This window comes from Salvelinus alpinus, chromosome 28 (genome assembly GCF_045679555.1).
Source record: "Salvelinus alpinus chromosome 28, SLU_Salpinus.1, whole genome shotgun sequence".
NCBI lineage: Eukaryota > Metazoa > Chordata > Actinopteri > Salmoniformes > Salmonidae > Salvelinus > Salvelinus alpinus.
This window is the reverse complement of record NC_092113.1, coordinates 8,322,334-8,349,797: the sequence shown is the minus strand read 5'-3', so window position 1 is coordinate 8,349,797 and position 27,464 is coordinate 8,322,334. Positions and strand designations below refer to the sequence as shown.

The window sequence follows — 27,464 nt, the reverse complement described above, 5'->3', positions numbered from 1 at the left end:
TATCTCTGCAGTAGATTGCCACTCCGCCCCCTTTGGCAGTTCTATCTTGTCAGAAAATGTTATAGTTAGGGATGGAAATATCTGGGGTTTTGGTGGTCCTCCTAAACCAGGATTCAGACATGGCTAGGACATCCGGGTTGGAAGAGTGTTTTAAGGCAGTGAATAAAACAAACTTGGGGGAGTGCCAAGATGGAGGCAGGGTTCAACACAGTGCTTCCTACCAGTCATCTAGTGTTTACAAATCATTGGTGATAATCTACTGTATGACCCATAACATTTCATTTTTACAGTAGGCCTTCTGCAGTAAGGACTCCGTGAATGAGTGTCTACCACCAGAGGGGGCAATGAAAGCTGGTCTGCTGCATTAGAGTGTCTGAATGAATAAGCATCAAACAAAGCATGAATTTGTCTTTTGGACATTCAGAATTAAGTCCAAGTAGACTTGAGCTCCTCCTATAAATCTATTCTTAGGTTGATATGATATGCTATCCCTATCAACCCCATTTCTGAAAAGGCCTTGATTTAGTCTGGTCTGGCACTGGCAGTATTACTGTCAATTGACTAGACAAAGTGGAGCCTCAGCTGGTGATATAGGGCACCCTTGGCACTGAAAGTAGACACTCCACCACCAAAGGCTCTGGCCCCTATCACTCCAATGGTAAGGGGTCACATGAAGATCCTCTATCGTTCTACCCTTCTGAATCAGCATCAGCCCATATACTATGCTGCATCCTTTCAGCAATACCGTACCATGAGCTAGTCAATAAGAGGAGTACTTCACATTGACCTATGCATTTTTCATGCCACCTTTGTTCTAAAACCACAGAATTATGCTGAAGGGTCTTCCCTATCAGATCATGCATGCGCCCTAATATCATTTAATTTAGAGACAAAAGGCATATTCTCTGTGTAATCAAACAAATGGTGGATACATTTTATATTTATTTCAGTGCAGGGACTTGATTGGTGGGATACCACAGATTTGGGAGGAGGGAAGGCTGTAGCTTGATGTTGTGCCACTGAATCAGAGGCACAGTTCACTGCTCAGGCACAAAGCTCTAAGACAGGCAGTATCCTCTGATGCTACTGAGCAGATCTAGGTCATCTCCCACACAGGCTCCCAGAAGGCAAGACGTGACATTGTACCGCTGTCCCTAACACGGCGAGCTCTTGCTTGTTGTGCATGTCATACTGTGATGAACAGCAGAGGAATTAATATGCTACATCCGCTTTGGGACTGCCATGATGCAGCTCCTCCATTTTGTCGGAGCAGAAGACTCGTTTTCAGTGGCAGCACAGGGTAGAGAGATCCTAATTAGCTTGTCATCGGCTGTCATATTCAAGTGTTCCAGCAAGACTCATTAATGACATTTATTGGGTTATTGTCATGTTACTACAATGTTAATAATATTACCACTATTATAATATAGTTGTGGTAGTAGAATAGCTATAGCAGCAATAGCTAAAAGTCTTGTTTTCTGCTGCAACTCTTTTTGCTCAGATCATGAGATGAAATGGTGAAATGTCATTTTGAATCTTTGTGCACGCAGGACTGGTCAAATAAAACGAGAAAACCTCCAACTATCTGTGACATTAATGAATGAGGTGGAAGGGAACACAGTTTACATAATAGGGTGAGGCTTGCATGGAGATTCCAACTGCTGCCTCTGATATCAGAGCCACAGCAGCAAACCTAAACACTCCTCCATCCCCGCTCCCCCGCACACACAGAGACTGTCACTACCTCTCTTCTCAGTCTGAAGCCCTGTAAGCATAACAGATATTTTTAGGCCATAGAGTGATTAATGTGTTTATGCACATGTCACTTTGCATGCATCCCTGGCTGTGTAGAGTCTGTGTGTATACGTGTAAATCGTGTTCATGTTTCACAGTGGATCCAAGTAAAGAATTTAAAATTCTATGTGTGTGTGTCTGTGTGTTTATTTATTCCTATGTGAATTGCATGTCATTGTCAACCATTTTGTATAAGCAGCAGATTGCAGTTTTCAATTCTAAACAAAAATGCTCAGTTTTTTTCTCAATCCAGGACACTATATTTTTTCCTTAGATCCCTCCCTCCCTGTTGTTAGGGCTCTAGATTGGTTCGAGTTGCTACCCTCTTCATCCAGTGGGATTTCCAGACAGACAACCTGAGTTCCTTTTGAGTCTTGCCACCCAATTATTGTGGCCATGGCAACTATCTGAGACTTTTGCCCCCAGTTGGCTGTTAGCAGGCTATATGCCTACAGTATCTTTCCCCCTTCAGACATCCCTCTCTCATCTTTGCTGAATTAATCCTCGCCTCTGTAACCCGAAGCTAAATTGGTCATCACAACAACCAATTTGATGCCATCTCAGTAATAATATGTCTGAAGATCAATTTCTTCTGAAGTTCCAAATATGCAAATACAGAACAAAATGTTTTTGTGTCCAGATTTGTTTGCACATTTCACTGAATTCAAACCCGTTTTCCATTATGAAGGTGCAGTTGCTGTTAATGTGAATCCAGTTGGTGGTGTGTGTGTGTGTGTGTGTGTGTGTGTGTGTGTGTGTGTGTGTGTGTGTGTGTGTGTGTGTGTGTGTGTGTGTGTGTGTGTGTGTGTGTGTGTGTGTGACATTTGCAGCCTATACTCTGTCCCAGTATTAGCCCAGGGTTTTGCACATGATGGGGGAGGGAGGCTTAGTCACTGAGATGCCCCAAGGACTCTCCCGGGAATATTCTTTCCTCACTATCCTCCACTAAACACACACACACACACACGTGTGCCTCCACACACAGATAGAGATTAGCCCTATCTCACAAGGATGGTTGAGCCACATGCACACACACACACACACACACACACACTGTGCATGCCTGAACACAAATGGCAGCATGGCAAAGCAGCCTATGCCAAGCATGAAAATATGTGGAACTTTCTCTGTCCTCTGGGTTGATGCTAAATGTAGAGCTTTCATTGTCTTTCACGTTGTTGTCTCTTTTTGTCTTTTACCAATGCACAATTCAACACGACCAAAAATGGCAGTTCCGTCTTTCCTTCATTTTCATAATATATTCCAGCAGAAGGAAATATTAGAAATGCTTTGAAGTCCTCTTCTTCAACCCTGTGCTAGAGCACATTTTGCAAACGCAGGCACCAAAACCTGACGACAGTAATACTGCAATGCGTTGTGACATGTCGGAACCGATTACGAGGGAAAAATATGAGGTGCCTCTTATCATCTGAGGGATTACTGTTGGAGGCATCAAATGCTTCAGAGGTTTAGCCTATTCTTCTTAATTTTCTTAGATGTTTCTGCATTTTCATGTCATTTCGTAATTTGGGAGTTACAAAGCAAAGCATACGCACATGACATGAGTGTTGAATCCAACTAAAATGCCATGCGTATTCAAGACACCCGACATACTATATTAGCTATTTGGTTTCCAGGCCACCTAACCATGAGGAATTTAGTCATTCTGAGTAGGCTACATTGGAAATATAACGTAAGACTACAGGGTCATTTAAAATGTACTAGGCTATTACAGACAGTTTATAGCAAACATGCGCAAATGCAAAGCGCTAGTCTGGGTAGGCCTACCAGTCTTTTTAGCTGACATTCCACTCCTTGTAGCCTACTCTTTGGCATATGACACCGAAGGAGTCAGTGAAACGTTACCTAAAAAGAATGGTACTAGCAAGGCCTGTCCAATGTTCTGCAATGCGGAAACGAGTTGAATTTTCCGATGCACGCGGGTCATTCTCTCTAATTTAGCAGCTGAAAAAACATGGAATTTGTTACATTTTAAGTATCTGACTCCATGAACAAAACTGTACTTAGGCTACGCAGGTGTAGCAGGTAGTAAGTAGCCTATTATCAATTAAAATGCTCGGGCAACAAATAAGAGACCATATTAAAAACAAGTTTTGTTTTGCTATAAATTAGGCTACAATAAATATATATTTTGTAAGTGCATTGGCTACTTGGGTCAAAGGGGCATGAAACACAACTTTGGATCCAAATTCGTATAGCGAATAAACTAAAACACAAAAATAAATAATCTAACGAATATACGAGGCCTTGATATTTAAATATTGTATATTTACTCCATAAACATTAAAGTGATTTTACACCTCTGATATTTGTTTTTGCATTAGGAATAAAAAGACTAAGACAGTATGTGTGTGAGATATAGGCCTATGAATGCTGCGCAGTGTAACTCCTTAATGTCTGATTTTGAAACGAACATAAGTGTCTGCAATTATAAACTAGACTTATATGAAACGTATATTACCTCTGCCGGATCAATACAATCATAACGAAAAATATTGGAACAAATTATGAATAAAAAATGATTCATAAAAAAAATTATAAGCCTAATCAAATATGCAAAATTAGCTTAATCGAATAAGTAAAATATTTGGTATAAATGAAGCGTAAGAGCTAGCATCCATGCCTCTGGTAACAAACACCCTTTTCTCCTTCCAAAATCTCAAAGTAATCTCTCTCCCTCCCTCCCTCACTCACTCACTCACTCATTCTCTCTCTCTCTCTCTCTTTCTTTCTTTCTTTCTTTCTTTCTTTCTTTCTTTCTTTCTTTCTTTCTCTCTCTCTCTCTCTCTCTCTCTCTCTCTCTCTCTCTCTCTCTCTCTCTCTCTCTCTCTCTCTCTCTCTCTCTCTCTCTCTCTCTCATTCACTCATTCACTCTCTCACATACACACACACCGCTTCAGAACCATGAGGGGTTTGTGCATGCTGAGCAAGTCATTGCATTGGCAGTCTATGAGGACACGTGCCTAGTCCCCCTCTAAAATTCTACCGCTTGTGGTTTGCACTTGTCACGGCTATAGCAATACTGAGCGCAACATCAAGACCCACACCGACAACTGCATGGAGAGGTCACAAACAGGGACATTCGATCACATTGAGCAACATGATCAATTTGAATTAGGAGGAATTGATTTACTTCGTTTCTTCTGACGCCAAGAAAGTGACAGGAGGGATTTGAGAGTGACATGGATAATCAAGACCAACAGACGGGATTTTAAACGACAGCCTGTGTGGATGTAACGGTTGGGCAGCCGTTAAGAACAACGTCGATACGTCTTGGCAACAGGCATGATTATCTTTCTCTCACAGCAGCAGCCAAAATAGCTCATAACCACACTGCATGTATTTCTTCAACACTTTTCAAATTTGATCCAATTGATATCTGAAGATTCACATTTTATCTCACAACAATGGCTCACTTAATTCGACACAAGATCGGCAACAAGCTGACCAATGCAGCCAACACAGTGTCCAATAAATCGCAGGCCAAGGTCAGCGGAGTGTTCGCCAGATTGGGCTTCCAGGCCGCTACAGATGAAGAGGGTCTGGGGTTCGTGGACTGTGATGACTTGGACTATGATTACAGGCAGGGGATGCAGATGGACATCATGCAGGGCGACGAGGAAGGGGGAGAGATGGACGGAGGAGACGAGTTGACGGAGGGAGACAGCCACTACCAGAGAGATGGCACCGGCCCAGCATCCTCCTCCATCAAGAACACTGGGGCGTGTAACGAGTTGGCATCAGAGGTCAAACCCAAAATTACGTCTTGGGAAGCGGGGTGGAACGTCACCAATGCCATTCAGGTAGAAATGATTTGAAGAATGACATGAACATATTGTCACTATGTCAATGTAGGCCTTTTGTCAACAATAGCCTTGGAATATACGCCATACATATCATTTCAGAGCACAATGCATTACGCTATATCATTCAGAAGACCCCAATTTCCATTCTACAAAAAACCGAAACAGACCTTTAAAACGACTATAATTTTTCACATTCACATGTAAAAATAGACTTTCATTTATTTCTTCCAGATAAATGAATTGGCCTATTTTATGGCTTCTTATTTCAAAATCCCTCATTTAAAACAAGTGATTCCTAAATATATATATATATTAAACATAAACAATGGCAGTTGCCTTCATTTCATCAGACGAGGATGTCAATTAAATACGAAGCATTTTGAGATTTTAAAGGAAAATAGGGATCTATTCTAGATAGCCTATTTCCTATCAGTAAAAAACAGACCCAACTCCATCTGCAATGAATACAATTATTTGGATTAGCCTCAGGCACAATAAGGACCATTTCATTATTCTTGATAACATTTCACAGTGGATTATGTAAAATAAATCCAGTCTTGGTGAGGAAATATCTTAGTTATTACATTTTAAATTAAATCAACAAAAAATAAGCATCGTTTCAAATCAAATTCCAATTCTGAGCCTGCACGCTTAGTGGCCTGACAGATATATACTTTTTTCTCTCAACTCAAATCGTTAAATGTAGGTTTCCACACATGTAGCCATATGATTATGCAAATAAATGATGTTTGTTATAATTATGCAACTTTGAATGTCATTCATTTCTTGTATATGTGGGGCGGGGAGCCTGTCACTTCGATAAGACCGTGACCATTACGACTCAACTGTGCTTGTGTATCCGCAGGGGATGTTCGTCCTTGGGTTACCCTACGCCATTCTTCACGGAGGATACCTCGGACTCTTTCTAATCATATTTGCGGCTGTTGTATGTTGTTACACCGGAAAGATTCTTATTGCGTGTCTGTATGAAGAGAACGAGGATGGGATTCTGGTGCGCGTGAGGGACTCCTACGTGGACATCGCCAACGCGTGCTGCCAGCCACGGTTCCCGTCTCTGGGCGGGCATATTGTTAACGTTGCTCAGATCATTGAGTTGGTCATGACCTGTATCCTGTACGTGGTGGTCAGTGGCAACCTGATGGTCAACAGTTTCCCCAACCTGCCGGTCTCGCAGAAGGCCTGGTCTGTAGTCGCCACGGCCGCCCTCTTGCCTTGCGCGTTCCTCAAGAGCCTCAAGGCTGTGTCCAAGTTCAGCTTGCTTTGCACTATCGCGCACTTCGTCATCAACATCCTGGTAATAGCCTACTGCCTCTCCAGAGCCCGGGATTGGGCCTGGGACAAAGTCAAATTCTATATTGATGTCAAGAAGTTCCCCATCTCCATTGGCATCATCGTCTTCAGCTACACGTCCCAGATCTTCCTGCCCTCGCTGGAGGGGAACATGCAGAGGCCAAGCGAGTTCCAATGCATGATGGACTGGACCCACATTGGAGCCTGCGTCCTGAAGGGCCTGTTCGCTCTGGTGGCATACTTGACTTGGGCAGATGCCACCAAAGAGGTCATCACGGACAACCTGCCGTCCACCATCAGAGCAGTGGTCAACCTATTCCTTGTGGCTAAGGCCTTGCTGTCATATCCCCTGCCATTCTTCGCTGCTGTAGAGGTCTTGGAGAAGTCTTTTTTCCAGGATGGAGGGCGCGCCATATTCCCTGACTGTTATGGGCCGGGAGGAAGGATTAAGTCCTGGGGACTGGGCCTCCGGTGCCTCCTGGTGGTGTTCACGTTGATCATGGCCATCTTTGTACCTCACTTCGCACTCCTCATGGGCCTCACCGGGAGTCTTACCGGCGCCGGGTTGTGCTTCCTTCTCCCAGCTCTCTTTCATCTAAAGCTGATGTGGAGGAAACTTTTATGGCACCACGTGTTCTTTGACGTCGCCATATTTGTCATAGGGGGCATATGCAGCATTTCTGGTGGTATTCACTCAGTAGAAGGGCTCATTGAGGCATTCAAATATGGAGTCGAAGAATAAGAACGTTCTACCTCTGTAGCCCATACCTTAAATTTGGTCAATCATAGGCGCGTAATGACAGACTGATTGACAGCGCATAAGGGATACTGTGTAATTGTTTTACTTCGTTTTTTTTGTTTTGCCTTCTTGACGACAATGTGCAATAATAAACTTTATAATCATAGTGTAGAGTATTCAGTACTGAAATGTTGTGTTAACTAGGAAGGGGGTAATGCAGTGTCCTTGGAGAATGGATCATCTCTGAAGCAGTGAATATCATGCAAGGTTTGATCAGGCAAGGTTAGCACAACCTATGTGAAAATGAGCTGTGCATAGGCCTCACTTGTGTGTGGATGTGTTGATATCTGCATTGACAATGAGTTTATTAGCGTTTTATTATCGGTTTCTAGCTGCTAAAGAATTAGATAACAATCTCATACCAGATTCTGTCGACTTAAAGATAAAATACGCTCGGAGCACCCACGTGGGATGGGGCTATATGATAAATGTAGTTGGTTAATCAAAACATTTCGATTAGTTTTCAACTGTACTTGGTTTTTGGTGTTTCAAGTGTCATTATGGATGAAGTGAATTATTGCAGTGCAAACCAGTGGCTCTAAATGTTTATATGAAACCATCTGTCTTCTGTAGTCTACCTATCTGTTGAACGTGAATTGTACTTTCATTGAATTAATCATGACGTGTAAGAAAAGAGTATGTGTTGAATTAGTAGAGAAATTAATCGAATATTTGATGCGTTATGCTCATATCTTTGGATTCATTATATGTCTATAATTTGTGCACGCTCATGTTTGTGCGAAAAAATAATATATGGGTGAATAAAATCTATGTTTTTATGGATGAATATAGACAGTTTTGAGGGCTTTCTGTAAAACGGTCAAATGGAAGCAGAGTCTGTGGATTAGGAAGGCAGTATGTTGTGTGGAGGAGGATTCTGCTAATTATCATAGGCTCACTCACCTCACATGCACATGTGCATTGTCTGCCTGTATGCTTAGACTCAACATGCATTCAAATTTTCAAAATTTACTTGAATAATTTTGTAGCCGTAACACACAATATATTTTATTTAACCTTTTTTTAACTAGGCAAGTCTCACAAATTCTTATTTACAATGAAGGGCTACCCCGGTCAAATCCTAACCCGGACGACGCTGGGCCAATTGTGCGCCGCCCTATGGGACTCCCAATCACGGCCGGTTGTGATATAGCCTAGAATCGAACTAGGGTCTGTAGTGACGCCTAAAGCACTGAGATGCAGGGCCTTAAACCGCTGCGCCACTCGGGAGCCCATATATTAAGCATAACAAATATGATTTGAAATGACATTATTCTGCACAGTAAAAAGCACCACATCTTTCATTTCCTGATTTGCAAGTTACAATAGTAACAATTCTACTCAGAATGAGGATGTTCTGATATGGGTCCCACATGATGCTTGTGAAAGTTCTGATGCTCTTATAACTAGGGGCCAGCATTGGATACTTTGGGGACCTCAGTGGACCCCAAGGAGTCATCAGCATACATTTTAAAAATACAAAAATTAAAAGACATGCCCCCAGATAGCATATGATAGCAAAATGTGTAGATTTGCAGGAATTTAGCTTTAAAACTGCAACATTTTCTTTCAGCCTCACTGTACCTGACCACTCACTAAAGGGGATAGGTGTTCAACAGTTCAACAGTCACTTTACAATGAAAAAGGAAGCTATGATCCCTTATTGATGTCACCTGTTAAATCCACTTCAATCAGTGTAGATGAAGGGGATTAGACAGGTTAAACAGGGATTTTTAAGCCTTGAGACAATGGAAACATGAATTGTGGGAGAGGGTGAATGGGCAAAACAAAATATTTAAATGCCTTTGAACGGGGTATGGTAGTAGGTGCCAGGTATTAGTGTGTCAAGAACTGCACCGCTGATGGGTTATTCATGCTCAAAAGTTTCCCGTGTGTATCATGAATGGTATACCCCCCAAAGGACATCCAGCCAACTTAACACAAGTGTGGGAAGCATTGGAGTCAACATGGGCCAACATCCCTGTGGAACACTTTCAACACCTTGTAGAGTCCATGCCCTGACGAATCGAGGCTGTTCTGTGTGCAAAAAGGTGTGCAACTCAATATAAGGAAGGTGTTCATTGTATAAATATCACATGATTTGATCGCAATTGAGTGCCAAATCAGAACTACAACCATCTAGACTAGAGCTAGGGATCAACTTAGGTAAATTCTTCATTGCATTTGACATGCCTTCAAAAAGTATTCACACAACTTGACTTTTGCCACATTTTATTGTGTTACAGCCTGAATTTAACATGGAATAAATCGTTTTTTGGGCACTGGCTTACACACAATACCCCATAATGTCAAAGTGGAATTATGTTTTTCAACTAATTTTTTTACAAATTAATAAAACATTTAAAGTTGAAATGTCTTGAGTCAATAAGTATTCAACCCTTTTGTTGAGACATGCCACAATAAATTCAGGAGTAAACATGTGCTTAACAAGTCACATAATAAGTTGCATGGACTCACTCTGTGTGCAATAATAGTGTTTAACATGATTTTTGAATGACTACCTCATCTCTGTATCCCACACATGCAATTATCTGTAAGGTCCCTCAGTCGAGCAGTGAATTTCAAACACAGATTCAACCACAAAGACCAGGGAGGTTTTCCAATGCCTCGCAAAGAAGGGCACCTATTGCAAGATCGGTAAAAAATAAAACATTGCATATCCCTTTGAGCATGGTGAAGTTATTAATTACACATTGGATGGTGTATTAATACACCCAGTCACAACAACGATAAAGGTGTCTTCCTAACTCAGTTGCCGGAGAGGAAGGATACCGCTCAGGGATTTCACCATTAGGGCCAATGTTGACTTCAAACTGAGGATGGATCAACAAAATTATAATTACTCCACAATACTATAAAGAAGGAAGCCTGTACAGAATAAAAATATTCCAAAACATGCATCCTGTTTGCAACAAGACACAAAAGTAATACTGTAAAAAACGGGGCAAAGCAATTACATTCTTCTCCAGATGTGGAAAGCTTTGAGACTTACCCAGAAAGACTCACAGCTGTAATTGCTGCCAAAGTTGCTTCTATAAAGTATTGACTCTTATGTAAATGAGATATTTTCAATACATTTGCTAAAATTAAAAAAAACATGTTTTCACTTTGTCATTATGGGATATCGTGTGTAGATGGGTGGGCTTTTTCTAAATGTAATTTTATTTATTTAATTCAGGCTGTAACACAACAAAATGTGAAATAAGTCAAGGGGTATGCATACTTTCTGAATGCCCTGTATACAGCATATCTCTTATGCAAAGCACTGATAACAAAATAATTTTTTATTTGCGATCTGCTGAATATAGTTTTATTGTAACTAAAATATGTTCATGGCATTATAGGAAAGCAGTGCTATTTCAGAGGGACAACCCAGCTGGCACATAACGTTCGGAGAACCATATGTTTCTTAGAGCTTGGTGAGAATGTGGTTGTCCAATGATTATTTTTGCATACAACCTTCCCACAACTTTCTGGGAATGGTGCAGGATAGTTGTTTGGCTTTGAAACATTTTCAGCACATTTAAGGAACTTAATTAACAAAAATACATTATTTTCTTGGCATTTCATTACTTTAACAGAATGTTTCCTAAAAGTTCAAACATGGTTACATTTCATAAAATTTTTGGCAATGCTCTAAGAACGTTCTAGAACTGGTTTGACATTAGGAATGCTCTAAAATAGTTCAGAGAAGGTTAAGTAACAACATTCTTCTGTGGGAATTTCAGTACTTCAGCATAACGTGGTTCTATTTAGAGTCATGTTCTGAAATTGTTCCAAAAACGTTAAGAAACAATATTCTTCTGTGGAAATTTCAGTTGTTCAGCATTACATTTCCTGCAGGCTTCCTCATGGTTCTATTTAAAGGATCATTCTGACACTTTATAATCAGTTATTATGCTTTTAGTATATATCCAGTACCGTAAGATTTGATACATTTTGATGTTTTATGGTTTTTGTTAGTCATACTGCACAATTCCTTGTTTTTGTTATTTTGAAGCTTCTTTATTGCCCTTGTCTACAGCATATTACGATTCCCAGGGTGCATTTCTTCACCCATTATGCAATGCTCTGCCTCGTTAGCCTGCAATTAGCTTAGCTAGCTGGCTATCAAGCCCAAATGAAGCTTAGCCCAAATGAAGCTTATGTCATAAGTTATGAGTGCATTTCACATTACTTATGGGTTGTAAATATATTATAAATCTTGCATGAATGTCATGCTAAATACATGTTAATGTCATTGTCACCAATTAACTGCAATACACTCGAAAATAATTTGAAGATAGATACTAAGTAGGTAGTTACACTAACCATAACACAGAGTTACTGTATCTAGCCAGTTAGCATGCTAGTTATCCTGACTGCTACATCCGAAATAATAGTATTTGCAACAATAACAGCCAAGTTTCATTTTAGCGACTGTCTTATAAACAACAGTCCAAACAACATGAAACATTAGGCCTATCTAAATAGCTAAACCTGCTGCTTCTGAAATAAAGTGTTTTCAAATATGACAGTGACTTTCCAAACATCCATCCAACAACACTTAGATGCCTATTGGATATGGACGAAGCCATCGGTGACATCACCCTGTTGTTTTCTATGAAAATGCTCAGTGGCGCGTTTGATGATTAGGAAATGTCATTTCAGCGTGTCGCCATCTTGCTACATGGAGGAGTTTTTGGAAACATTGCATGCGCAGTTTGAGCGACTCTAGGAAGTGATGTTGCATGCTAGCTCAGTGCTGCCCCCTCTCAAGGAGTATCTCAAGTTGAAGGCCGACCAAAGTACTGCAGGCTGCCATTAGCAACTAAATTGTCCTTATAACTTTGTATGTGTGTGATTTTAAAGTAATCGGTTCAAGGACATACACTACATGACCAAAAATATGTGAACACCTGCTCGTCAAACATTTCATTCTCATTCCAAAATCATGGTCATTAATATGTAGTTGGTCCACCTTTGCTGCTATAACACTTTCTTGGGAAGGCTTTCCACCAAATGTTGGAACATTGCTGCGGGGATTTGCTTCCATTCAGTCAAAAGAGAATTAGTGAGGTCCGGCACTGATGTTGGGCAATTAGGCTTGGTTTGAAGTCGGCGTTCCAATTCATCCCAAAGGTGTTCGATGGGGTTGAGGTCAGGGCTCTGTGCAGCCCAGTCAAGTTCTTCCACACCGATCTCGACAAACCATTTCTGTATGTATCTAGCTTTGTGCATGGGGGCATTGTCATGCTGAAACAGGAAAGGGCCTTCCCCAAACTGTCGCCACATTGTTGGAAGCACCGAATTGTCTAGAATGTCATTTTATGCTGTAATGTTAAGATTTCCCTTCACTGGAACTAAGGGGCCTAGCCCAAACCATGAAAAACAGTCCCAGACCATTATTACTCCTCCACCAAACTTTCCAGTTGGCACTATGCATTGGGGCAGCTAGCGTTCTCCTGGCATCCGCAAACCCAGATTTGTCCGTCGGACTGCCAGATAGTGAAGCGTGATTCATCACTCCAGAGAACGCGTTTCCACTGCTCCAGAATCCAATGGCTTTCCACCACTCCAGCCGACGCTTGGCATTGCGCATTGTGATCTTAGGCTTCTGTCCGGCTGCTCGGCCATGGAAATCTATTTCATGAAGCTACCGACGAACAGTTCTTGTGATTGAGGGTGACTGTTGTCGACGTGTGCAGAGGGTCCCTGATTCGAGCCCAGGTAGGGGCGAGAAGGACGGAAGCTACACTGTTACATACAGTCAATGGTTGTTAGTCCAGGACTAGGCTTAATCTGTATCTGGGAAACCGGCCCTGCATGGATAAATAAAGAGATGCTAAATGTTGACATCACTCTTTTGCAGACCTGGAAAATGTTGTGAAGATGTCAGTGTTATCTAGACTGAGTGGGAAGTTCTGTAATGTATGCATAAATTAAAGCACAACCCTAGTCCACTATAGTAGGCCTATTCATGTTCATATTGAACATATACTGTACATCGTCAAATCACGTCATCATGAAATTACTTTACCCTACAAAACCATTGTGTAAGCCTAGGCCTAATGACTGGTCTGTTGAAATAGTTACCCTGAACCACAGGCGTTCGTTTGTGGCAGCCAAACTGGAGGGCATTGCTTTACCCACCATGCATTACATGGTTAACCCTATGCTGAAGGTCCAGCAGGTCTGTATATATATCTATTAGTGTACATTTTAAACCATTATTCTATATTTGATAGTAGTTTCATAGACCGTAGGCTGGGAAATGTGTAATTATGTTTAAAGTACCTGTCCAGTGTTTCCAGATTTCTATGAAATATGACCTAACCTACAATATGAGTGAAATAGTATTCCTTAAAAAAAATTACAAGTATGTTAAAAGAAGATTTTGTGTTGGAATGGTGTGGGCGTACCCCTACAACAGAATGGTATGGGGGTATACGACCATAAAAAAAAAATTCATGTCAGTAGACCACTGATGGGCCTAAGAAATTCCAGCCTTTAGCTATGGCCATGTAAGAGTAAAAAGTAACATTTTATCTATAAATACAGTTTAAACTTTTAGTACATGCCCACATGATCACATCTAAGACAACCTGTTCATGAAACAATAACATTTTATTGAGATCATTTCAGTGTTAATTAAGTACTTCTGTTTGACATTCTCGGAATGTGTACTCATATATAGCCATTGTTTTCAAATGTTCCGCGCATGACACTTCATTCCTGAAACAAGTGACTGATATCTGGAGTGCCACTCAGACTTCACCCAACATCAATGCAACCCTGACACAAGTGGGACAACAGTAACAAGTTTTTAAAAGGGAGTTTGGGAAGTTAAAGGGGAGTGTATCTGAATAGGCATATGTAGAACTGATTCTATGGCGTAATAATGCTGCATTCATAACCAAGTGGGAAGGTGGTATTTACCAGATACGACTGGGAAAAAATCCACTTAAAACCCCCACAACTGGTAATTACTAGTGGGGAACTGTCATCCTCGAGCACCTTCTCCCACATGCTGACATCACCTACTAAGGAAATTCCCTCGATAACAGCATTTTCTTCATTAAATGCAACATAAAATCAGTTTTTTTTTTAACACCAATTTGTTTATATGACAGATTTTGGTTTATGGTTGACGCAGCTTGTTGGCCAATAGCCAATCTGCGTTTCTCAAAGCATGTGAATGCATCCAACATGACTTTACAATGGGTAATTACTACCGAACACAGCAAATGTCACTGCTGGCGGGAGGAGACTGGTGAGATGAACCACTGCAGTAGGTTACACCACTAAGAGCTTATAAAACACAAATACTGTCAGATGACACCAAATGAGGGGGCAGAAACAATCCTGGTAGGTTCAGGATCACAAATGTGATTTGTTTGTTTTACTCATACTTTGATGACATTTTACAGATGGGTTGTTCAAGACTGCACAGAGTTAAAAACCAACAGTCACTCCTGTCTAATGATCCTGAACATACCCCATCGTAGTGGCCACCGTTAACGTTCACTGACTGTGCACCCAACACTACAGGGGCACTATTCATAAGGTTGTGGAAATCACATACTGTTGTTAACTGTTGAGAACCATTTGGGAGAATTGAACAAACGTATCCACACTTCTGAACATAGCGAATACAATGGTGGTACTCTTGTTACTTGGTAATACGTGCAATAACAATGAGTTAAAGTAATTAAAATTCACATGTTCATTACTGAATATATAACAGTAACTTTAGAACACCACACAAAACAGACCCACAAACGTAATATTAGTTTCTCTTCTCAGTAAGTTAATTGTTCCCTGAAAATGACTGCTAGCCTATTTAATGGTTGTAAGTGCATGGCTGGCATAGGCAACATAGAATGATGTTCAATTGAAACTTCAAGTGCCAGAGAGGAAACCAGCTCGCTGCAGAATAACAATAAGAGGGCAGGAGGAGAATAAATAAACCTGATGACCTGTAGGCACGGTGTGATACAAAATGTTAGAAGACCAGAAATCCCATGAGCCTCGAATGCAACCCGGTTCAACCCTGTTTACTGCTGCGTTCATAACCAAGTGGGAAGTCGGAATATGCCACATACGACTTGGAAAAAGCCACCTGAAAGGCCCTCCGACTGGTAATTACTAGTGGGAAACAATCCAGAGTTCCCACATGGAGACTTCTGACGTCACCTACTAAGGAAATTACCTTGATAACGACAATTAAATGCAACATTTATAAAAATGAATCTATTAATATGGTTTTTGAATACTATAATTTGTTTGCAAACATGATAGCTGTACTTTACGCAGCTTGTTTACGCAGCTTGTTTGCCATTTGCCAATAGGCTTTTCTCAACAAGTTCAAAGCATGTGAATGCATCCAACTAGTATTTAAGACCTCACAACTGGTAAATTCCCACCTCCCATTTGGTTACGAACGCAGCATGCCGTCATCAGCTTCACTCTGTGTACCCAACAGTGTGTACCCTGCTTGTATGGGCAGTCCGCTGAGGGAAGGATGCGTTCTTGTGACAGAAAATGAGTGGGCCAATACAGGAGGTGGCTGTGCTGGCAGATTAGGGGGAGGTCTCCCTTTCAGGGGAAATGTCTGAGTTCCATTGAGATGGCGGCTGATCATTTCTCTGCGACTGCGGCTGCCATGGGGATGCGGATTGTGGCCTGTGCCGTTGCTGCCAGCTCCTCGATCTCTGTGTTTAACCGCCTGATGACCCACTCCATCGCCTCTCGTCCCTGAACAAAATACCAAACACACATGGGGAAGTTATGGGCTGAACATGGCCATACATGGATGAGATTGTTTTCTCATACTATTTCCATTCAAATATTCCATCCAGGCTGCAGGTGTAAAGTGAGAGGACTTACTTTGCCTGCGTTTGCCGAGATGGTTTTGGCCATGAGCCCCTCCAGGTAACTGCTCAGACTAATTCCTTTCACAGAGATAAGTGCCTCTTGTGTCAGTATGGTCCTAAACATAAAGATAAACAGAAGAAAAAGTTTAGCTGTGAAACTCAAACCCATTTATACATTTTGCTGTATTTAACCTTTAAAATCAACCCATAAAAAAAAGGTGTGTGTGTACATCTTACTTTTCGGGATCCTGCGGATGCGGCCTGTATGTTAACTTCTCGTCCACAGATACTATGTTAGTACATGAAATCTGAAAGCAGAGGAAAGTGCATCAATGTCAGTTTACAGGGCTAAAGATAGAGTTAGCTACACTATCCACAAATGTACACTGAACAAACAGTGTACATTTGTAACAGGTAAAGTGCTGGTCCCATTTTTCCTGTGCTGAAATAAAAGATCCCAGAAATGTTCCACAAGCACAAAAAGACTCTCTCTCTCAAATGTGGTGAGCAAATTTGTTTACATCCCTGTTAGTATTTCTCATTTGCCAAAATCATCCATCCACCTGACAGGTGTGGCATATCATGAAGCTGTTTAAACGGCATTATCATTACACAGGTGCACCTTGTGCTGGGGACAGAATGCCACAGACGTTTCAAGTTGAGGGGGTGTGCAATTGACATGCTGGCTGCAGGAATGTCCACCAGAGCTATCGCCAGACAATTTAATGTTAATTTATCTAACATAGGCCGCCTCCAACGTCATTTTAGAGAATTTGGCAGTACGTCCAACTAGCCTCAACTGCAAACCATGTGTAACCACGTCAGCCCAGGACCTCCACATCCGGCTTCTTCAACTGCGGGATCATCTTGAGACCAGTCACCCGGACAGCTGATGAAACTGGGTTGGCACAACCAAAGAATTTCAGCACAAACTGTCAGAAACCGTCTCAAGGAATCTCATCTGTGTGATCGTCGTCCTCACCAGGGTCTTGACCTGACTGCAGTTCGGCATCGTAACCGACCTCAGTGGGCAAATGCTCACCTTCGATGGCCACTGGTATGCTGGAGAAGTGTGCTCCTCACCTCTTGAATCCCGATTTCAACTGTACCGGGCAGAGGGCGTGTATGGCGTTATGTGGCCGAGTGGTTTGCTGATATCAACATTGTGAATAGAGTGCCCCATGGTGGCGGTGGGGTTATGGTATGGGCAGGCATAAGCCATGCAAACAATTGCCTTTTATCGATGGCAATTTGAATGCACAGAGATACCGTGACGAGATCCTGAGGCCCACTGTCGTTGCATTCATCCACCGCCTCATGTTTTAGCCTGAATGCACAGCCCCATATCGCAAGGATCTGTACACAATTCCTCGAAGTTGTAAATGTCCCAGTTCTTCCATGGCCTGCATACTCACCAGACATGTCACTCATTGAGCATATTTGGGATGCTCTGGATCGACATGTACAACAGCGTGTTCAAGTTCCTGCCAATATCCAGCAACTTGTTCCTGCCAATATCCAGCAACTTGGCACAACCATTGAAGAGCGGGACAAGATTACACTGGCCACAATCAACAGTCTAATCAACTTTATTCAAAGGAGATGTGTTGCGCTGCATGAGGTAAATGGGTCACACCAGATACGGACTGGTTTTCTGATCCACGCCACTACCTTTAAGATGTGTGACCAACAGATGCATATGTGAAATCCATAGATTAGGGCCTAATCATTTAATTTCAATTGACTGATTTCCTTATATGAACTGTAACTCCGTAAAATCTTTGAAATTGTTGCATGTTGTGTTTATTTTTGTTCAGTATACATCCGACAATAGGTTTGAACTCACATTTGTAGATTGCAGCTCAAAAGTCTTTTCCTTGGGGTCCACCACCGAATGTTCCTGGATGTATGTGTTGGTTCGTGTTATACCAATGAGCTGGGATAAAAAAACAAAAAAACAATGACGTCACTGTCAGTGACATGTTTGACATCAATGACAAAACATCCTCAGATCTGTTGATTCACAAGTTAAGGTTTAAGAAACATTTACCCAACAACTTCATGCGGTCTTGATTACACAACACCAGTCTGAACCGTCTAGCTGAGACAACCTTCAGTAGAAGGTCTAGCAGAGCTGAGGTCATGGCAGTGCGCAATCATGTAACTACCACAGAGCTGTACAGACAGCCAACTGTTCTGAGCATTACCCACTTCCCCAGTTCACTGGAATGAGCATCATTCAATATTTTGCCTAGTCTAACAGAAAGCCTACACATACTGACTTAAACCTAACTGCTCCGATTGAATTTGTCAACATTAGTACACTCAACTTCTGATAAACGCAATGGATTTGGATTGTTGCGTGTGCAGAAAAGTATATCAATATCTACAGCAGTGAGACTGGTGACCTGCAATGCACTTATCAGGATAATCATATCAGCGGCAATACTGGAGACAGGCATCCAGTGTGCTGAGGACTTACAGTCTTGGCCAAGGAGGGCAGTCCCCATTCTGTGCTGAGCAGTCTGTTGCTGTATAGCCGGCCCTGTGTGTCCACATGTCTGTTCAACACATCCACCCCTACCACGCCAGGGTTCATTGGGTTGGGATACTTCTGCATTGCTGCCTTGGTCACAGTCTCCCACGGGTGGCTGTGGGGGGGGGACAAGACAGGAAATCAATATGACTGTAGTACTATCATCACGTGGACATCATGGCGTGCGCCAAAATGAATTCATTTGAAAACCTGTCCCGACATTTATCTGACTAAACTTCACGGTGAAGGAAGTTTCTGATGAACTCCAACAACTGAGTGGAGCAGAGACCAGGCTTTGGGGAATTCAGCTCTGACTAGTGATTAACCAAGGTCAATACTTATATATTAAAAATATATTATGAAACATTTACCTTGTACCCATGTTTGTCCTCTGTAGTTGCGTGCCTTTGTTAGCTGCAATTCATACTTATCAATAAACATTAATCAAATTCAACCATCGACTGTTTCCTTGTTGAGATTCAAGTGACATGTGCATTTGCGCTGAGTAGTCAAATGGGAGCAACAGCAATGAGCAAACCGTCAATGGTTGTATTTGTTTAATGTTTATTTAAAAAGTATGGATTTCAGCAATCAAACCGACACGGAACTACAGAGGACAAACATACGTACGTAGAAGGTAAGCGTTTCAGAATTAACTTTTTTTTTTTTTTTAAAGTATTGACCTTGGGCGAATCGATGTAGTTGGAGCTGAATTGCACAAAGCCTGGTGTCTGCTCCACTCCATTGGTGGAATTAATCAGAAACTTCCTTCAACATGGAGTGGTTTAGCCAGCTAGACATTGTACTGTGGGACGTGTATTATGAAATATTCATTATGGGTTCAGTAATAGAAGTAAATGTACTTGGTTTGACCTTGACCATGTATCCTTTTTAATGTACAAATGCAGCTTTGTTTACAATCGCATGCTAGGTTTCCATCCAATTGGCGACATGATTTATGCAAATATTCTAAAATGTGCATTTTCCCACCAAAGATGAGTTTCATTCAAATTGACTTGATGCAGATAAAAAGCTGTGTGTGATGACGTAGTGCAAATACACATACTTTTTGCAGTTAAATTCCCATGTACTAAATAAAAAAATACAAGTTAAATGGGCTTTACATTTTCAACTCTATTGATGGTTCTCACAACAAAATAATGGTGTTATATAGCAAGTGTTGGTATTAGCAGGTGCACTCTAGCCAACAGGTTGCAGATGTAGGCTGGCCTACCCGCACTCTATTATGAGATTATAATGGACAAAAGAGCAAGATTATTTGTATTTGTCAAACAGGCAGCCAAGCATCGATGATCATGTCACCAGAATAAGACCAACAATATTTATTGGAAAGGAATATCAATTGAGCGCAACATCTGGCACTTTCTCAAACCTGTGAAGTTCTTCCTAACTTATTTTAACTGCATGCTTTCCCGACTAGTCGTTGTGGGAGGACCACACATTGTCGCGTGACTCCCAAGTTCTTCGATATTATATCAATATTTCTCACAATTAATTTTAAAGATACGGTAGACAAGGTGGGATCTTTTTGTATTTTGTCAACGTTTGGAAAGCTTACAGACAAAATGTTCCAATCAGTCCAGTATTTTTTATTTTTTTATTTTTATTTTTTTAAAGACATGTACTTGACTCGCATAAAATGGTAGGATGGAAACCTGGTTAGAGGCATAAATTCCCCAGAGTATTAAGCCCTGGTTATTGGGACATAAGAAACATGATCCCACCATTGTGCCTCCAGTACAGTAGGTAGGTAGCTAGCTAGCTGGCATAGAACGCACTTTATTCGAGTCTCAGAGAGTGAATGCCTGTTTTTTGCATTTAACAGGGGCAGCCAATGTGAAATGTTGTGGCCTTTAACTGACCCCCTACGATGAAATCGGAGAAGCGACAGTGGATCCGTCTATTATGCACGCGTTCTCAGACAGCACTGGGACGATTGAGGAAACTTGGGTGAACAAAATTACACCGATTGGCCCAAGGTGGGAGTAAATAATTAACTTAAATGTGTTAGTCACACTATCTCAATTGGCCCAAGGTGTTACGACATGTTTACTGTTGCCATGTTTTAGCTTGGACTTGGACTGTTGCCGTTCTTATTATACCTCAGTGACCGTTACGTAATGAGAAAAACACCTTTAACGCAATTTCAATACAGCTACGTCCGGAAGTTACTTTTTCTATTGCAGGTTACGAAAACATAATGAATTCGCATGACCTTACAAGTATAGGCCAACCACCCGAATCCCGTGACATTTTGACAATTAACAAGTTCGACCACTGCTGGATACTTCGACTGGAATGCATTGACATAATTAATTAGTTACGTGTAATGTGGCTAACTAGCAGCGTTAGCTAACTAGCTAGTATTATTTGGTAGGTTAAAAATCCTGTTTAGTGACGTTAATATAATTATGGCTGGCTGTTTTCTCGATATCGATGGCTTCTACGAATGGCTTTCAACAATAGCTAGCTACAACAATAGACAGAGTTTGATGTGTTGGCTAGCCAAATAGCTTGTTAGCTAGCTAGCTCCAACGTTAGCTGCTCTAACTAACACTCATCAACTTGTAATGGCAGCAGGCTAGCGCTAGCTGGCTAAAGTCAAAGAGCTAACGTTGGCCGGTTGGGAACCTAGCTACCACTACCAGCGCTAGCATACTACAAACTTAAATAAGCTAGCAAGATAACGTAATATCAAGCGTATTTAAAATAAGCACTTTATAAATCCTTATTAATAAATTACTCACTTGAATATGTGTTCGGAGGTCCAGATCTTCATGTTTTAGACCGTTTTGTCAGGGCGTGCGAGTCGGCCACTTATGACAGCTTGACCTCAGCTGTGAAGGAAACGACGTTGCCCACAAGTGGCAAAATTATGGTCCGTCCCCCTCCACCCACTTCTATAAAAAAATTATCAACCAATCAGAGAAAAACATGACCGAGTTAACTGCATTAAAATCTCTGGAATTTTTCTGACAAGTATTTTTGAGTAAGAATTTATTTCGTACATATCTCCTTACATAACGTGAAAGGCTGTGCCTACCAAATTTAACGGGCTGTCAATCGCAAAGCACAGACAAAGACCCGCCCCCAGGAAGCGAGTCAACGCTAGGTTACAAGAGAAGATTGCGGAGAGAAGGCACATATAGAACAGTGGGCTAGTTATACAAATCTTTGGAGAATGTTAAGACACAGATAGAAAAATGAGCTAGAAAAATGGGTTAGTTATGAAAAAAATAAATTTGGTTAAGAGATATTAAAGAAAGGAGGAGATAGGGATCCCATTGGTCAATGAATTCTGAGAGTTCTGAGTTCTGTCCTACTATCCAGGTCTGTACCCAAACAATTTGAACTTCTACTTTTAAAAATCCACCTCTCTAAAAACAAGTCTCTCACCGTTGCCGCCTGCTATAGACCACCCTCTGCCCCCAGCTGTGCTCTGGACACCATATGTGAACAGATTGCCCCCCATCTATCTTCAGAGCTCGTGCTGCTAGGTGACCTAAACTGGGACATGCTTAACAACCCAGCCATCCTACAACCTAAGCTTGATGCCCTCAATCTCACACAAATTATCAATGAACCTACCAGGTACCACCCCAAAGCCGTAAACACGGGCACCCTCATAGATATCATCCTAACCAACTTGCCCTCTAAATACACCTATGCTGTTTTCAACCAAGATCTCAGCGATCACTGCCTCATTGCCTGCATCCGTAATGGGTCAGCAGTCAAACGACCTCCACTCATCACTGTCAAACGCTCCCTGAAACACTTCAGCGAGCAGGCCTTTCTAATCGACCTGGCCCAGGTATCCTGGAAGGATATTGACCTCATCCCGTCAGTAGAGGATGCCTGTTTTTTTTTTTCCTCACCATCTTAAATAAGCATGCCCCATTCAAGAAATGTAGAACCAGGAACAGATATAGCCCATGGTTCTCTCCAGACCTGACTGCCCTTAACCAACACAAAAACATCCTATGGTGTTCTGCATTAGCATTGAACAGCCCCCGTGATATGCAACTTTTCAGTGAAGTTAGAAACCAATATACACAGGCAGTTAGAAAAGCCAAGGCTAGCTTTTTCAAGCAGAAATTTGCTTCCTGCAACACAAACTCAAAAAAGTTCTGGGACACTGTAAAGTCCATGGAGAATAAGACCACCTCCTCCCAGCTGCACACTGCACTGAGGATAGGAAACTCTGTCACCACCGATAAATCCACTATAATTGAGAATTTCAATAAGCATTTTTCTACGGCTGGCCATGCTTTCCACCTGGCTACCCCTACCCCGGTCAACAGCCCTGCACTCCCCACAGCAACTCGCCCAAGCCTTCCCCATTTCTCCTTCTCCCAAATCCAGTCAGCTGATGTTCTGAAAGAGCTGCAAAATCTGGACCCCTACAAATCAGCCGGGCTAGACAATCTGGACCCTTTCTTTCTAAAACTATCTGCCGAAATTGTTGCAACCCCTATTACTAGCCTGTTCAACCTCTCGTGTCGTCTGAGATTCCCAAAGATTGGAAAGCAGCTGCAGTCATCCCCCTCTTCAAAGGGGGGGAAACTCTTGACCCAAACTGCTACAGACCAATATCTATCCTACCCTGCCTTTCTAAGGTCTTCGAAAGCCAAGTCAACAAATAGATTACCGACCATTTCGAATCCAACCGCACATTCTCCGCTATGCAATCTGGTTTCAGAGCTGGTCATGGGTGCACCTCAGCCACGCTCAAGGTCCTAAACGATATCTTAACCGCCATCGATAAGAAACAATACTGTGCAGCCGTATTCATTGACCTGGCCAAGGCTTTCGACTCTGTCAATCACCACATCCTCATCGGCAGACTCAACAGCCTTGGTTTCTCAAATGATTGCCTCGCCTGGTTCACCAACTACTTCTCAGACAGAGTTCAGTGTGTCAAATCGGAGGGCCTGTTGTCTGGGCCTCTGGCAGTCTCTAAGGGGGTGCCACAGGGTTCAATTCTTGGGCCGACTCTCTTCTCTGTATACATCAATGATGTCGCTCATGCTGCTGGTGATTCTCTGATCCACCTCTATGCAGATGACACCATTCTGTATACTTCTGGCCCTTCTTTGGACACTGTGTTAACAACCCTCCAGACGAGCTTCAATGCCATACAACTCTCCTTCCGTGGCCTCCAACTGCTCTTAAATGCAAGTAAAACAAAATGCATGCTCTTCAACCGATCGCTGCCTGCACCTGGCCGCCCGTCCAGCATCACTACTCTGGACGGTTCTGACTTAGAATATGTGGACAACTACAAATACCTAGGTGTCTGGTTAAACTGTAAACTCTCCTTCCAGACTCACATCAAACATCTCCAACCCAACGTTAAATCTAGAATTGGCTTCCTATTTCGCAACAAAGCATCCTTCACTCATGCTGCCAAACATACCCTCGTAAAACTGACCATCCTACCGATCCTCGACTTCGGCAATGTCATTTACAAAATAGCCTCCAATACCCTACTCAATAAATTGGATGCAGTCTATCACAGTGCCATCCGTTTTGTCACCAAAGCCCCATATACTACCCACCACTGCGACCTGTACGCTCTCGTTGGCTGGCCCTCGCTTCATACTCGTCGCCAAACCCACTGGCTCCAGGTCATCTACAAGACCCTGCTCGGTAAAGTCCCCCCTTATCTCAGCTCGCTGGTCACCATAGCAGCACCCACCTGTAGCACTCGCTCCAGCATGTATATCTCTCTGGTCACCCCCAAAACCAATTCCTCCTTTGGGTGCCTCTCCTTCCAGTTCTCTGCTGCCAATGACTGGAACGAACTACAAAAATCTCTGAAACTGGAAACACTTATCTCCCTCACTAGCTTTAAGCACCAGCTGTCAGAGCAGCTCACAGATTACTGCACCTGTACATAGCCCATCTATAATTTAGCCCAAACAACTACCTCTTCCACTACTGTATTTATTTATTTATTTTGCTCCTTTGCACCCCATTATTTATATTTCTACTTTGCACATTCTTCCACTGCAAATCTACCATTCCAGTGTTTTACTTGGTATATTGTATTTACTTCGCCACCATGGCCTTTTTTTGCCTTTACCTCCCTTATCTCACCTCATTTGCTCACATTGTATATAGACTTATTTTTCTACTGTATTATTGACTGTATGTTTGTTTTACTCCATGTGTAACTCTGTGTTGTTGTATGTGTCGAACTGCTTTGCTTTATCTTGGCCAGGTCGCAATTGTAAATGAGAACTTGTTCTCAACTTGCCTACCTGGTTAAATAAAGGTGAAATAAAATAAAATAAAAAAGCATTGAATACATTGCAAGTTGAGGGGTTTTCACAACAGTAGCCGGGCTATAAAAAGTATATTGTCCTGCTAATAGGAAACATTTGCATGATGGGCTACATTCTTTATTGTAACCACAATGTCACACATCATTTGTATCTACCTTTCCAATTACTTTTAGAGTTTGGGATTTACAATTGTGCGCTTTTAATTATTAGTTACATTGTTTTAGTTCGAACGTGCAGACTTTTTTCTTTTTATTATTGTTTAATGTAGGATGCTAAATATTTGACCAGTTGCAATTGTAAGTAGGCCTAATAAAATAAATCCTACTTCTATTAAGCTGTTAAGCCTCATAGCCTTCCTCAGCCAGTTAAGTTATTTTATATAGGTCTAGGCTCCATCTCCATCTGTTGGTGTGCAACACTCGCATAACAAGTTAGCTATATTTTCAGCACCAGCCACTGTTCACCTCCTGATTACGCTGCGGTTGCCACCAGTTGTTTTTTAAATGTAACCTTTATTTAACTAGGCAAATCAGGTAAGAACAAATTCTTATTTACAATGAAGGCCTACCCCAACCAAACCCGGATGACGCTGGGCCAATTGTGAGCCGCCCTATGGCACTCCCAATCATGGTAGGATGCAGCCTGAATTCGAACTAGGGACTGTAGTAAAGCCTCTTGCACTGAGAAGCAGTGCCTTAGACCGCTGCGCCACTAGGGAGCCATGACCAAAATATACAGTTGAGGTCGGAAGTTTACATACACCTTAGCCAAATACATTTAAACTGAGTTTCACAATTCCTGACATTCAATCCAAGTAAAAATTCCGTGTCTTAGGTCAGTTAGGATCACCACTTTATTTTAAGAATGTGAAATGTCAGAATAATAGGGAGAATGATTTATTTCAGCTTTTATTTATTTCATCACATTCCCAGTGGGTCAGAAGTTTACATACACTCAATTAGTATTTGGTAGCATCACCTTTAAATTGTTTAACTTGGGTTAAACGTGTCGGGTAGCCTTCCACAAGCTTCCCACAATAAGTTGGGTGCATTTTGGCCTATTCCTCCTAACAGAGCTGGTGTAACTGAGTCAGGTTTGTAGGCCTCCTTGCACGCACACACTTTCAGTTCTGCCCAGAAATGTTCTATAGGATTGAGGTCAGGGCTTTGTGATGACCACTCCAATACCTTGACCTTGTTGTCCTTAAGCCATTTTTCCAAAACTTTGGAAGTATGCTTGGGGTCATTGTCCATTTGAAAGACCCATTTGCGACCAAGCTTTAACTTCCTGACTGATGTATTGAGATGTTGCTTCAATATATCCACATAAATTTCCTACCTCATTTTGCCATATATTTTGTGAAGTGCACCAGTCCCTCCTGCAGCAATGCACCCCCACAACATCATGCTACCTCCCCGGTGCTTCACGGTTGGGATGGTGTTCTTCGACTTGCAAGCCTCCCACTTTTTCCTCCAAACATAACTATGGTCATTATGGCCAAACAGTTCAATTTTTGTTTCATCAAACCAGAGGACATTTCTCCAAAAATTATGATCTTTCTCCCCATGTTCAGTTGCAAACCGTAGTCTGGCTTTTTAATGGCGGTTTTGGAGTAGTGGCTTCTTCCTTGCTGAGCAGCCTTTCAGTTTATGTCGATATAGGACTCGTTTTACTGTGGATATAGATACTTTTGTACCTGTTTCCTCCAGCATCTTCACAAGGTCCTTTGCTGTTGTTCTGGGATTGATTTGCACTTTTCGCACCAAAGTACATTCATCTCTAGGAGACAGAACGCGTCTCCTTCCTGAGCGGTATGGCGGCTGCGTGGTCCCATGGTGTTTATACTTGCGTATTATTGTTTGTACAGATGAACGTGGTACCTTCAGGTGATTGGAAATTCCTCCCAAGGATAAACAAGACTTGTGGAGGTCTACAATTTTTTTCTGAGGTCTTGGCTGATTTCTTTTGATTTTCCCATGATGTCAAGCAAAGAGGCACTGAGTTTGAAGGTAG

General features: G+C 41.9%; 2 protein-coding genes across 2 annotated transcripts; one reads left to right on the top strand and one right to left on the bottom strand.

Annotated features, from left to right (window-relative positions):
• Positions 1-4,756: 4,756 nt before the first annotated feature.
• LOC139557085 (vesicular inhibitory amino acid transporter-like) lies at positions 4,757-8,522 on the top strand. Its single transcript, XM_071371441.1, has 2 exons — positions 4,757-5,618; positions 6,487-8,522. The coding sequence occupies exons 1-2, from the start codon at positions 5,223-5,225 to the stop codon at positions 7,672-7,674; spliced, it is 1,584 nt and encodes a 527-aa protein (XP_071227542.1). The 5' UTR covers positions 4,757-5,222; the 3' UTR covers positions 7,675-8,522.
• A 5,817-nt stretch (positions 8,523-14,339) lies between these two features.
• LOC139557084 (PRELI domain containing protein 3B-like) lies at positions 14,340-22,069 on the bottom strand. The gene is made up of 6 exons (XM_071371440.1): positions 21,912-22,069; positions 19,090-19,258; positions 18,454-18,543; positions 16,845-16,915; positions 16,621-16,723; positions 14,340-16,488 (listed from the first exon to the last, which is right to left on the bottom strand). Exons 1-6 carry the CDS (start codon positions 21,941-21,943, stop codon positions 16,372-16,374), a joined length of 582 nt encoding a protein of 193 aa, XP_071227541.1. The 5' UTR covers positions 21,944-22,069; the 3' UTR covers positions 14,340-16,371.
• Between the last annotated feature and the right edge of the window lie 5,395 nt (positions 22,070-27,464).